This window comes from Prionailurus bengalensis, chromosome B4 (assembly GCF_016509475.1).
Source record: "Prionailurus bengalensis isolate Pbe53 chromosome B4, Fcat_Pben_1.1_paternal_pri, whole genome shotgun sequence".
Lineage (NCBI taxonomy): Eukaryota > Metazoa > Chordata > Mammalia > Carnivora > Felidae > Prionailurus > Prionailurus bengalensis.
The window spans coordinates 37,943,196-37,955,902 of NC_057358.1; the positions used below are offsets into that span (position 1 = coordinate 37,943,196).

Genomic DNA, 12,707 nt, shown 5'->3' on the forward strand with positions numbered 1-12,707 from the left:
CGGAGCGTCGCCAATCGGCGGCCGCCCTTGTCTCCGCGTTCCGGGCTCGAACGTCGCGGCGGCGGAGGGGAGCTGAGGCCGGGAAGCCGCCGGGCGGGTAAGGCGGACCGGCTACCGGCTCGTGGGGAGCGAGCGGCCGTGGGCGGCCCGGAAGGCTCAGGGGGGCTCCCGCGGCGGGGGGCGGGCGGGGACGGCCGGGGCCCTCGGCCTGCGCTCCCTCGCGTGTTCCCGGTCCCTACCCTGATCCCGCCCCCGACGCCGCTCCTCCCGCCTCCCTCTGGCCTTTTCCAAAATCTCTGAGGCCTTAGCTTCCCCGTCAGGGGACACCGTACTCCATTCATCTAACGATCGGCTAGCTATCTCGACTAGTCGCCTAGCCTATCATCTCGTTTCAGCTTCCAACATCTTAAATTCCACACCATAAAGCTCTTTGACTAATGTAGTCAAGAAATTTTGTTGAGCACCTACTATGTGCCAGGACCTGCTAGGATACAGTGGCCGCGGAGATTCTTTTCTTACCCTGGGTACCTGTAATGGGAAGAGAGGACAGAACAGACGGTTTTGAAGAATCAAATAACCAAAAGGAGAATTACAACTGTGAAGGGATAAATTAGAGGTCACTGATAACTGAGTATCGACAATAAGATCTTACCTTAGGTAGGTCAGGAAAGGCTTTTCCGAACTGAAGCTTGTTGGGAGATCTGATGTCTTTGTGCAAAGAAAGGAGTGAAACCCTCAAAGCAAAAGGATTAAGGTGTGCAAGGAGGTGGTGGGAGGAAGATTGGTAGGTACAAAGGCTGAAGACCATCTGAGGAGTCTGAGCTAAGAGGCCTGAGTGGAGTGTGGTGTGAGATGAAGCTGGAGCCACAGGAAGTAGGACCTTAGCTGTAACTAGGGGAATTTGGTCCTTATCCAGAAATCAAACATTTTAAGCAGAAGTGAGTCAAGATCAGATGATGCATTTTCAGGGCATTTTGGAGTGGATTAGGGTAGACCACTTAGGCTATTACAATACTCCAGATCAGAATTGTTGGAATTGAAGGGTGGTGGGGAGAGAAAGAGAGTGACAGGGGAGAAAGGGGCATTAATTGAAGACCTACTTAAGAGGTAAAATCGTCAGGGCTTGGTGCTGTTGGATGGGGAGACAGGAGGGAAATGTCAAGGTTTCTGGCTGCATCACTACATGAACGGTGATACCATTCCCTGAGCAAGGGCCTTGGAAGGTAATCACCTGTGGAGTGGGTGCAGGGGAAATGATCACGAATTCAGTTTTAAACGTATTGGGTTTTGAGGTGCATTTGAGTCCTCTGGTTGCTGTCAAGTAGGCAGCAGGTATATGGGTCCTGAGCGTGGAGAACTCTAGGCTGAATATATAAATACTTAAGTCACCTACTTTTAGGTGTGAACCGATTGCCTAAGAAAGGTGTAGAGTAAGGAATGCTCTGAGGCACAGCCAGAGGGCAAGGTGTTAGATAGTGAAGGGACTGATCTGTGATTGTCACATAAAGAGGATAGATACAGATCTATATAGGTTTGTATGTTTGGTTTCTGGAAAGTGAGAATATTTTCTTGGTGTCTCCTGGCTTCCTTGGAAGTAGGAAGTAAGGTCATTTGTTAAGAGAGAAGGGAAATGCCACTTGGGTGGCTCAGTTAAGCACCCAACTCTTGATTTTGGCTCAGGTCATGATCTCATGGTTCCTGGGATTAAACCCCCTGATGGGGCCCTTGAGTGCAGAGCCTCCTTGAGGACTCTCTCTCTCCTCTCTCTCTGCCCCTACCCCCTCTCGTGCTCTCTCTCTCTCAAAATAAATAAGCATTTTTTTTTTAAAAGAGAATGGGAGTTCTGAAGTTTTTTTTTTTTTTTTTTAACGTTTTATTTATTTTTGAGACAGAGAGAGACACAGCATGAACGGGGGAGGGGCAGAGAGAGAGGGAGGCACAGAATCGGAAGCAAGCTCCAGGCTCTGAGCCATCAGCCCAGAGCCCGACGCGGGGCTCGAACTCACGGACCGCGAGATCGTGACCTGGCTGAAGTCGGACGCTTAACCGACTGCGCCACCCAGGCGCCCCAGTTCTGAAGTTTTAAGAAAGTGGAAACATCTTTTTTTTTTTTAATGTTTATTTTAATTTTTAACAGAGAAAGACAGAGCATGAGCAGGGGAGGGGCAGAGAGAGAGGGAGACACAGAATCCGAAGCAGGCTCCAGGCTCCAAGCTGTTAGCACAGAGCCTGACGCGGGGCTCGAACTCACAGACCACGAGATCATGACCTGAGCCAAAGTAGGATGCTCAACCGACTGAGCCACCTAAGTGCCCCTGAAAGTGGAAACATCTTAGGATAATCATTGCGGATAATGAGCTGGTGAAGGAAACATAATAGGGTTGCTGTTGAGCACCGTAGTGTCCATTGCAGGCTGGCTAATGTTACCACTTTTGACTGGAGCCATTGCTATTGCTGTCAACTCTCCCCTGAACTCCTGTAGCAACTCTTTAGGTTGTCCTGCTGCCTTTCTCCATGCCCGCACTCCCCAACACACCTTTTCTCACAAACCACCTCACGTTATCTTTGAAAAGTATAAATCACATTATGTCCCTTACCTGTCCAGGGCCTTGTGGTGGCTTCCTATCACTCTAGGAATAATTCAATCTGGAGTCATTAACCTTGCCTGTGAACCCATTCACATCTGTTACTGCTCTCCAGTTCAGCCATGCTGACCTTACTGTTTCTTGAACAAATCAGACATATTCTCACCTTGTGATTTTTGGATTTACTGTTCTCGAAGCCTGCAGTATTCTTCACTCCGCCTTTCTATTGATTGCTTATTCTCCTTTTTTCATTTCAGGCATTTGCTCAAATATCACTTTTTTTTTTTTTAAAGTTTATTTATTTTGAGAGAAACAGACAGTGCAAATAGGGGAGGGACAGAGAGAGATGGGGAGAGAGAGAATCCTAAGCAGGTTCCGCACCGTCACCACAGAACCCGATGCAGGGCTTGAACTCACTAAGCTGTGAGGTCATGACCTGAGCTGAAACCAAGAGTTGGACGCTTAACTGACTGAGCCACCCAGGCACCTCTCAAATATCACCTTTTCAGTTACCTTCCCTGACAACCCTGTCTAAAGGAGCACTAAGTAGGCTCAACCCCTTATCCTGTTTGACTTTTCTCCATAGTCACTTCCCAACTAGGATGTAAGCACCATGAGGGCGGGATTTCATTTTGTTCTCTGGCATATATTTCCAGCACCAGGAGCACTGTTGGTACTCAGTAAATATTTGTTGAGTGGCTGAATGAATGAACAAGTAGATGTGTGTATTACCTGTGTTCTCCCTAAAAATGTTTAGCTGCTGAGGTAGAGAGTTTGTCCTTCCTTTTTTCTTTCCCTATATTTCCACGGCCTAGTGACATAAATCAGAGCAGGTTACTTTTGATTGTTGGCTGTATGAATGCATCACGAATGGCCAGTCTGCCCTATTGCCAGACTTTCTAGGATGCCCGGCTGTTCCTCCCATTCACTGCTCTGTTGAATTCAAACATCTTTCCCACTCTTCCACTGATGAAGTTCTTATTAAAGTTGATCTGGTTACTAGAGTCCGTGGACACTTTTTTTAGACTTTTTATTACTCTGTGGGTCCTCTTGATCCTTGATCCTGCCTCTGTCTCTAGCCTCCCATCTCCACTGACACAGCCCAGATTCAGGCCTCATCGTTTCTCACTTAAGTAACATAGCAAAACCTCCTAAACTGGTCCCTGTTTCCAGGGTACTTCTCTCCTTTCCCACAGTTGCCAGGATGATCTGTCTAAAAGACAACAACCAACTGTGACATTTATGAAACTGCTGAAAAAATTGAACATGTCTGGATATGTAATAATGTTAAAGAATACATATATGTAAGGTTTATTCATGGGAATGGTACAAAGACTGGGAATGTCATATTTTCTTCAAAATAATACAGGTGTAGGGAGGTGGATAAAGGGTGTGGATGCATCCAGATTGGCTATGGGTTAATGGTTGTTGGAGGCTCATTATATTATTCATTCTGCTTTTGTGTATGTTCAGAATTATCTGGAGTAAAAAGTTAAAGAAAAAAATCCAGGTGTGATCACATCCTTCTGCTTGAAAATCTCCGGTGATTCCTTAGGCTAATGTCCAAACTCCTGTGGCACTCCTGGCTTTTCTTATCTGACCCTGACACCAGGTCTAGCCTCTCAGTTCCTATATTCATCTTTTCATACCCTGTGTCTGGCTACATAGTCTGCAATACCCTGAATTCACAGTGCCCTTTCAAGTCTCTGGGCCTTTGTATGTGCTGCTCCGCAGCCTAGAGGGCCTTGCCCTCTCTGCTTTTTGGCTTTCTGTAGCCCTTTCATACTAGGTCAGATATCATCCTCTCTAGAAAGTCTAAAAGCCTCCTCTGGGATGAGTGGAAGCATTCTCCTCATTATTGTAATTGTCTCTCTCCCCCTGCTGGACTCTCAGCTCATTGAAGAAAGGGACAGTCTCACCTATGAGTCCCTACAAGTACTTGGCACTTGATAAGTGCTTGTAGAATCAATGGTTCTTCATCTTTAAATTCCCAGCACCCAGCATGGCACTCAACACGTGCTTGGTCAATTGTTCATTGACTGAATGTTGTTGAATGTGAACTACCGTGTTTTTACTTGGTGTAGGAATAGGAAGCTGTGCCCCCCAAAGTATTGAGGTAGGAATGGTGGTTGATAGAACTGGCTGGCAGAGTATGAGGAAGAGCTGGGGACGGAATCATCGGAATTATTTTTTCCCAGCTTTTGTTTCTTCTCTGCAGGCATGGGTTGGAATGGGAGCCTGTACCCCGACCTGACTACAGCTAGCATGATGTGGTTATTAACCGCTCTTCATTCACCTATTGATGCCTCCCAGAAAAAAACGCCGCCAAGGGTTCCAGAAAGCCCAGCTGCTATTCCAACAACCACCACTGGAGGGCCCCAAACACCACTATGGATCTGCACAGCTTCCCATCACTCACACTAGACAGGTGGCCAGCAAGCCCATTGACCACAACACCATCACTTCCTGGGTAGGCCATGGGATTCTAACTTTGACTTTTGCTCATTTAGGCTTCTCAGGATGCTGACTCTTCTGCCCCTTGAACCAGGGCCTCCAAAGAATAAGATTTATGGGGCAGGGACAAGGAGGCAATGTACTCTTTTTGTCATCAGCCATCTTCTCTGGTATATATCTTTTCTAAGTTCAAGCTGAGGGCTGGTTGGAATTGGAGTCTTTCCCCCCACATTCTTCTTAAAGAGTTCAGTATAAAAGTTTCATTAACCAGTAGCTGGGTGAAAAAGCCAGACAAATGGCAGAATGAGTAAACAATGAGATTATTCCCTGAGCTTCATGTGAGAGGTAAAATATTTAGCTAGGCACTATGTTTACTGTTTCATAGAAAATGGCATGTCCTATTTTTTGTTTTTAAATATTTGTTTATTTTTGAGAGAGAGAGAGAGTATGAGTGTGGGGGGCAGAGAGAAGGGGACAGAGAATCTGAAGCCGGCACTGTGCTGACAGCAGTGAGCCTGATTGGGGCTCAGACTCACAAACTGTGAAATCCTATCCTGACCCAAAGTTGGATGCTCAACCAACTGAGCCACCCAGGTGCACCATGGCATGTTGTGTTTTGACAGTTTCGAAGTGCTGGGAAGAGAACAGAACTACTATATTTCAGGGAGGTGGTATAGCCAAGGGCCAGACAAAAGCAAAAATCTCCACGTAAGAGTGCTTGATTAATAAAACTTGTTCAGGATTGCTAGGAAGAACCATAATACTTGCTTCGGAATTGTAGAAGAAACTGAAATGCTAGAATCCTGTGGATGAGAAGAGGAGTGAGCATTTATTGAGAACTGATCACGTGCCAGGTCTTAGGCCAGTTGCTGTCCATATGTGATCTCCCTATTCTTGCATCCATCCATTCACTTTCCTGGGGGCCTTCTTGGTGCCAGGCACTCTGCTGGGTGCTGGGGATCAAAGGCGAAGAACACTGCCCGTCTCTGCCCTCAAGGTTTAAAGATAATTAAGCAAATTGCAGCCATGTGGTGTGATAACGTGAAGGTGGCATTGTCCCCTTTCTTACACATGAGGAAATGGAAAACCAGATTGAGTAACTTGCCCACAGCTCCTATCCCTTTCTCTTAATGTCCCATTAGACAGATGTTTTGTTTTGTGTCCATTACTATAATGGGCCCCCATTTAGATTCTGGTCTTTGGATGTAGTTTCCTCCTTCAGGTTCATACCTGGTACCTAGCCCTCCTCACTTCTTTTTGGTTTTTGTTTTTGATTCTTACTTAGGTTTCACCTCAGTTTGATACAACAGGAGAAAGCTGGTTCCCAATGAACCAGAAACACCATCGCCGAAACCAGGCAAGACTTTCAAGTCGAAAATCCATCACCTCCAAGTTTCCACATCTAACATTTGAGAGCCCCCCGTCTTCCAGTTCAGCCACACTTGGGATCCCCTTAACCAGGGAGTGCGCCAATCAGTCAGAAAAGTACATTTCTGGAAGGCCCGTAGTTCCAGTGCTCAGTCCTCAAAGCTGTGGGGAGCTGTCCACACATACACTTCAAAACTTACCTTACGTGTTCATTCCACCTGATATTCAGACCCCAGAGTCTTCGTTTGTGAAGGAGGGGCCCATTCCCCCAGATCAGAGGGAAGATAGCCTTCCAAGTGGCTCCTTTCACACCAGTACTCCCAAGACCCCAGGGCCTGGGCCTGTTCTAGTTAAAGACACTCCTGAGGAGAAGTATGGGATCAAGGTCACATGGAGGAGACGACGCCAATTGTTTACTTACCTCAGGGAGAGAGGGAAGCTGAATAAAAACCAATTCCTTGTGAAAAGTTCACTGGATTTCTCAGACAGCAGCAATCTCAAGAAATTTTCATAGAGTTGCTAAATTACTTTTCTGGCTCACAGAAGTGTATGTCAGAAGAATAAAATGCAAATACTGCCAATAACATCAACAGAAAAAAGATAGTTTAACTAGAACTTGGAGTCATAAGGGAATTTGATTCCCAGCTTTGCTTTTTAAAATGTCTTTTCCTAAAAAGTTTTTAGTGTCATAAACAGTTCACTTCAAATTTTTATTCTATTAACTGTTTAAAATTTTAAAGTATCTTATAGTAACTGTTTAAAATGTTTGTAAATAAATGGTTGCAGAAAGGTTTTAGAGAACCCTGCTCCTGATTACTGATCATGCAGCAATACTGCCTTCTCCACAAAAGGTCTTCATTGTTTTTTAAGCCACTAATTAATCCTCTAATCACCCCATTCAACCTAATTCATTCCACATTTTTGAGTACCAACTCTTGTGTCAGGCTCAGCGGCAGCTTCCTTTGTGGCATAGTGGATGGAAAAATCAAAGCAACCTTTTTAGAGCTGAGCAACCTTTTTAGACCTCTGCAACCTTGCTCATCTGCTAAAAAGTCAGGATGAGGAAAGGTGCCAAGCCCTGTGTTAGTGAATACAGTGGGATCAGGGGCAAAAAAAGGGGACAGAGATGTTACTTAAGCTTGCTGTGTTTTGGTTATATTTCCATTCAAACAAATCTGAAAATACCACACAGGGTGGGAAAATGATTTCTTGTAATGATTGTTTAAAATATGTAATTAAATATGGAAACTTTTCAGAGAAGACTGCTTACCATAACTAATGCGAAACTACCCAGTCAAAAACTGCCTCCATTGCCCTTTCGCCAACACAGATAGCGTCTCGTTCAACTGCAGCCATTCAGCTTTAAGAACCTACTCTGTTCAGCCCGAGCTAAACAAGCAGGGATTATTTCGTTTTATTTTATAGATGGGGATCTGAAGCCTAGATAATGAACTGTGTTTAGGGTCACACAGTGAGTGGAGGCTGACACATCAAGGCGATGCTCTGCTCTCCCGGCTTGTGCCAAGTCCTGTGCCTCTTAAGCGAACCCGATGTGGAAACAGCTGACCTTGCAATGCTATAAAATGCGATAACTTTTGCCAGGATATTTTGTAGAGGCTATAATGATATGTATAAGTTGGTGGTGAGAAGGAGGTGACGGTTGGCGACAACGTTTATTGGAAACGAGAGTACATATTTAGATAGCGGATCTCACGGGATGTGAATGTTTGAAGATCGTTCATAGGCTGTAGAGAAAGATAAATGGGAAAGGTTCCTAGAGTCTGTAGAGTCGGTCTAGCAATGCTCTAAAAGTTTGGGCTGGAGGAAGGGGGGCTGAAGTTTTGTTCAATTGGAGTGAGAGACCAGGTAACTATGAAAGATGCATTTACCCGGGAATGACTGCCTTAGTGGGTACAAGTGTGGTTCCCGGAAGGCTCTGGTTTCTGGGAGGGGCCGGACTGTAACGGAGTCGGCGGAGGTCTATGAGTCCTAACATTACATAGACCTCTGGAAGCGCTCTGGGTGGTCTTTGGGTAGACACTGCTGGGATGTGGGGAAGCCGCTCCGTGGGTGGCGGTTAGGGGGATGGGCCGCTCCTCCGACGAAGTGACTTCGCAGCTGGAAGCCAATACTGCTGAAGCGAACACATCCCTCCGCCCTCTGCCCCTTCCCCGTGGCGTGGTCCATGGAACCAGCCCTACTGGCGCGTCACCAGAGCTCCCGCGCAGGCGTCTTTAACTCCTAGCGCCTCCGCCCCTTAGAAACCCTCCCGCATCTTGGGGCAGCAGCAATAGCCAATGAGAGAAGAGCGGTGGACACGAAGGCCAATAGGCGGTGGCGACAGTGCAGAGTGTGGTTGCCAGGGGGCGGGGCCCGGATGCCTGCCAGGCTTGCCACCCTAGCAGCGGAGTCGGGGATTGTGGATGTGGTCGCCACTTCCTGAGCTGCGGGGATGGAGGCGTCGCGCTGCCGACTCGGACCCCGCGGGGACAGGTCCGAGAGGGGTGGTGGCTGGTTTCGTCTCGAGTGGGGCGGAAGAATGGAGTGAGACTGTGGCGCACCTCTCTGGGAGCTCTGAAGAGAGAAGGCGGTGGGCTTGGGTTGGGGAGGTAGGGACAGATTTGGCGGCAGGAGGCGAATCCCCTATCCCCTACTCGACGGTGGAGGATCCCCTTTTTATCGGTGGGCGGTAGGAGGCAGCGGTTCTGCAGCCGGTACTGAGAGCAAAGACTTTGTGTTCTGGTCCCTGCTTGGGAAACTCTTGGAGTTTTGGTTACGAGCTCGCCTTGCTCTCTGTGGGCCTCGCTTACTCAAAATGTTCGGTATTGCTTCTCACGCACTGCCGAGCAGTGTCATCATAATTGAAGTGGATGAAGTCTTTTCTCGGGGTGTCGCAGGGGAAGGCTGTGGGTGATATTTAATCATTTGCTCTAATGCCATTGTTTTTGGCAGGCGGTGCTGAATTCTAGAACAGAGTCCGAGAACTGAAAGTGCAAAACTGTTCTTTAGCTTCTATCTATCTGCTTTACAGTAATTCTTATTTAGGATTGTTCGTCTTATTTGTCATCTACCATACCCCTTGTTTGTGCTTCTTTTTCTCTGCGGTGCCCTTTTTTCCTGCCTCCGCCAGAGGGAGAGCCTGGGAAATACAACAATCTGAAATCTCAGTCTGTCAATTTCTTGTTTGCTAGGTTAATGAAAAGTTAACAGGGAGCGGCATGAAATCATTGGCTTCAAACTTTGGTATTGTCTGAGGATTGAAATCATACACGCCAACTGTATTCCCTGCTTTTTATTCCATTACCAAAGCAAATAAAGATGTAGCGTGTAATGATTTAGTCTGATGTTTAGATTAGTAGATATTTAAGCAATTCTAAATCATTTAAAAAGTCACGAAGGAGGCGTTGGGGATAGAGAACGCCCATTTTCCTCTTTTATCTTTTTATTTACGTGATAGCTGCTCTCTGAGAAATTTCTTTGCTACGCTTTCTTTTTTTCAAGATGAGAGAAAAATAACCCACGTTTTCCGACGTAAATATGGAAGTGCTAGGAGGAGGTAGAGCTAAAAATCAGCGTCTTCGTCGAATTCAGATGGTATTTGTTCACTTGTGGGCATTCAATAAATTAATTAAATGAATTTACGGAAGTAAATTTCATGGGTACCAGATGTTGATATATGACTCATGATTTTGGGGGGAAAAAAGGAATTGACTTAGAAACCGAGACCATGAGGCAAAATGGTTTTTAATTTATTGGACCTGAAGTTTAAAGGGATAATTTTAAAGTTTCCCTCCTTTTTCTTCCCAAAGAAAACAGCTCTTTAATTTAAAAGCAGACATCAAAGGAGAGTGAGTCACCAAATGTGTCTCCTGCCCTACGTAATTTTAAGTGCAGTTTCTATCACTACTTAACTCAGTTGTTGCTGAGAGGGAGTGGAACATCTCTTCTATTTTGGCTTCAGGTTGTGTGTTTAATGGTTTCAATGAGTTTTTGGTATTAATACATTTCAGTGTGAAGTATAACATCTGACTTTTAAGTTTCCTGTGTTTTTTTTTTTCTTTGAATTATGTGACTGTTTTCCCATGAAACAGATTTCTTTTTTTTTTTCTAATTTTTTTTTAATGTTCATTTATTTTTGAAAAGAGAGAGAGACACACAGTGTGAGCAGGGGAGGAGCAGAGAGACAGGGAGACACAGAATCTGAAGCACGCTCCAGGCTCCAAGCTGTTAGCACAGAGCCCAATGCAGGGCTGGAACCCACGAGCTGTGAGATCATGACCTGAGCTGAAGTTGGATGCCCAACTAACCAAGCCACCCAGGCCCCCCCCTCTTTTATTTTTAAAATTTTTTAAAGATTTCTTTTCAACAAAATGGAAAAATTACTAACCCCAGATATTTCCTATTTCTGAAATATTTAGTGAAAATTGGAGATGGAATTTGAAACAACACTCAGGACCTTTGGTGAAGCTAGGCATTTTATAGTCTAGATTCCTTGGAGATGCTTGTGGTTGGTTGGTGCTAGAACTTGAGCTCTTTCTGGCCTTTTATTCCTGATAGATAATTGAAGGTATGGCGAGAGATTTCTTGGTGTGATATGACCTTGCTGCCCTGTTGATTTAGAAAGTCATCTGTGGTTTATCCACACGCCATGCTTTCTCTTTAGAAATATGAACAGTAGTAGCTGGAGGTTATGTATCATCCAGGCTTGGTATCCTCTCTCATGTTCTTTCTTTTTTAAATGTTTCATCGGATCAACTACTTGTTGACAAATAAAGAGACTTACTCAGGGCTTGAAGATACTCAGATTATCTAATACAGGACTGCAGTATGTTTGGTAAATATTAAAAGCTCCCAATATCAATCATGAATGTATTTTTCCAAATGTGAAAGCTAAATACAGACTTAGAAAGGAGAGAATAATCCCTGCAGTAAATTCTCTTTTTTCTAAGATCCTTCTGTTCCAAGCAGACAATTCAGACAGTTTTTGGAATAGTTTTTATTTCTGATTTCTCTTATTTTTTCCTATGGAAACTCTGCTGTTTTCCCTGCATTTGTGCCTGTTGAAAGAAAATGGTAACGTTTCTGCTTACTAAGGGGAAAAGTATGCTTGAAATTACTCAGAGGAGGAGTTGAAGTTGCTTGCTTGAGGATTTTAGGACTAGAAGGGAACTTGATAATTCCCCTAGATCTCCTGTTTGAGAATAGTGGAATTATTATGGCTTCTTTAAAACTAGAATTTCTTGCAGTCTGCTTTTGCTTTATTTTCTCTGAATCAATTCACTAGAAATAAGCTCTTTGTTCTACTGAATCTGTTCTGCCTCATCAGACATCCTTACTGTTAGTAATAATGAAAGCTGCAAAATTTTCCTGGCCTGGTTACAACTTAAATCCACTTATGCTTGAGAAAAGACGCCCTATCCACATGCCGATTGATGTGCTGTCTTTATTCACTTACTTTAATACCTGGTATGAGGCTTGATAATGAAGATTGCCATGTCTGTCTCTGCCTTAGAACTTCTGTGAAAACAGGAATGATTAGCATTGTGTCATATGCGTCACCAGAACCCCCTGGAAGACCACAGTTCTGAAGAGGGTTAGAGTAATGCTTTTATTTTTTATAAGATGGCATTTGCTGTTTGACCGCATGGTATTGTGGGAGGCACTGGAAACTTCCTCTGTGTTCCTGAGTTCTAATCCCAGCCTTTTCCCTCTCTAGCAGTGTGATGTTGAGCCGCACATCTCCTTCTTTGGCTTCAGTTTTCTCCTCTGGAAAATGAGGGCTTCCTTGGATGCCCTAAGTGATTTATAACGAATTAATAAATAGCAAATATATATATATTTAACAGCACATGGCTCAAATTTCAAAAGGTGCAAAATGATTTTCAGTGAAAAATGTGTCTTTTCTTATTGTCTTCATGTCACCTAGTTCATTGATGGGCATCTTATGGGACCTTTCAAAGATATTATATTAAAAAATCTTCAAATATTCTTTCCCCACTGCTAATACTGGATGATTTTGAGTTTTAGGGTAAAATATAATTAACTAAACTCAGATTTCTACTTTCATCATGGGCAAGATGTATTTTTAGAATATGAACTATAGCAGGGCACCTGGGTAGCTCAGTTGGTTAAGCATCTGATTCTTGATTTCAGCTCAGGTCATGATCTCACAGTTTGTGGGATTGAGCCCCGAGTTGGTGGAGCCTGCTTGGAATTCTCTCTCCCTCTCTCTCTGCCCCTCCCCTGCTTGTACACACACACACACACTCTCTCTCTCTCTCTCTCTCTCTCTCTCTCTCA

At 44.7% G+C, this 12,707-nt stretch overlaps 2 protein-coding genes and 1 long non-coding RNA gene across 8 annotated transcripts in view; 2 read left to right on the forward strand and 1 right to left on the reverse strand.

Annotated features, from left to right (window-relative positions):
- The first annotated feature begins 7 nt into the window (after positions 1-7).
- Positions 8-7,667, forward strand: RHNO1 (RAD9-HUS1-RAD1 interacting nuclear orphan 1). Of its 3 annotated transcripts, none has more exons than XM_043562010.1 (3): positions 8-97; positions 4,804-5,055; positions 6,325-7,667. In XM_043562010.1, the coding sequence occupies exons 2-3, from the start codon at positions 4,888-4,890 to the stop codon at positions 6,919-6,921; spliced, it is 765 nt and encodes a 254-aa protein (XP_043417945.1). In that variant the 5' UTR covers positions 8-97; positions 4,804-4,887; the 3' UTR covers positions 6,922-7,667. The 3 variants fall into 3 exon arrangements, with proteins under 3 accessions (XP_043417945.1, XP_043417946.1, XP_043417947.1); XM_043562011.1 differs by having other exon boundaries at positions 35-97; positions 4,784-5,055; XM_043562012.1 differs by lacking the exon at positions 8-97 and adding an exon at positions 269-657.
- Positions 7,668-8,061: 394 nt separating this feature from the next.
- Positions 8,062-8,409, reverse strand: LOC122472451. The gene is made up of 2 exons (XR_006294440.1): positions 8,297-8,409; positions 8,062-8,152 (listed from the first exon to the last, which is right to left on the reverse strand). It is a non-coding gene; the product is annotated as an uncharacterized LOC122472451 (long non-coding RNA).
- Positions 8,410-8,697: 288 nt separating this feature from the next.
- TULP3 (TUB like protein 3) overlaps positions 8,698-12,707 on the forward strand; it is a 66,132-nt gene continuing 62,122 nt past the window's right edge. Inside the window, exon 1 of one of the 4 annotated variants that reach the window (XM_043562007.1) lies at positions 8,698-8,900. In XM_043562007.1, coding sequence (XP_043417942.1) covers positions 8,860-8,900 — 41 coding nt within the window. In that variant the 5' untranslated portion in view covers positions 8,698-8,859. The remainder of the gene's footprint in view (positions 8,901-12,707) is intronic. The other 3 variants (XM_043562006.1, XM_043562004.1, XM_043562005.1) reach the window with 3 other exon arrangements.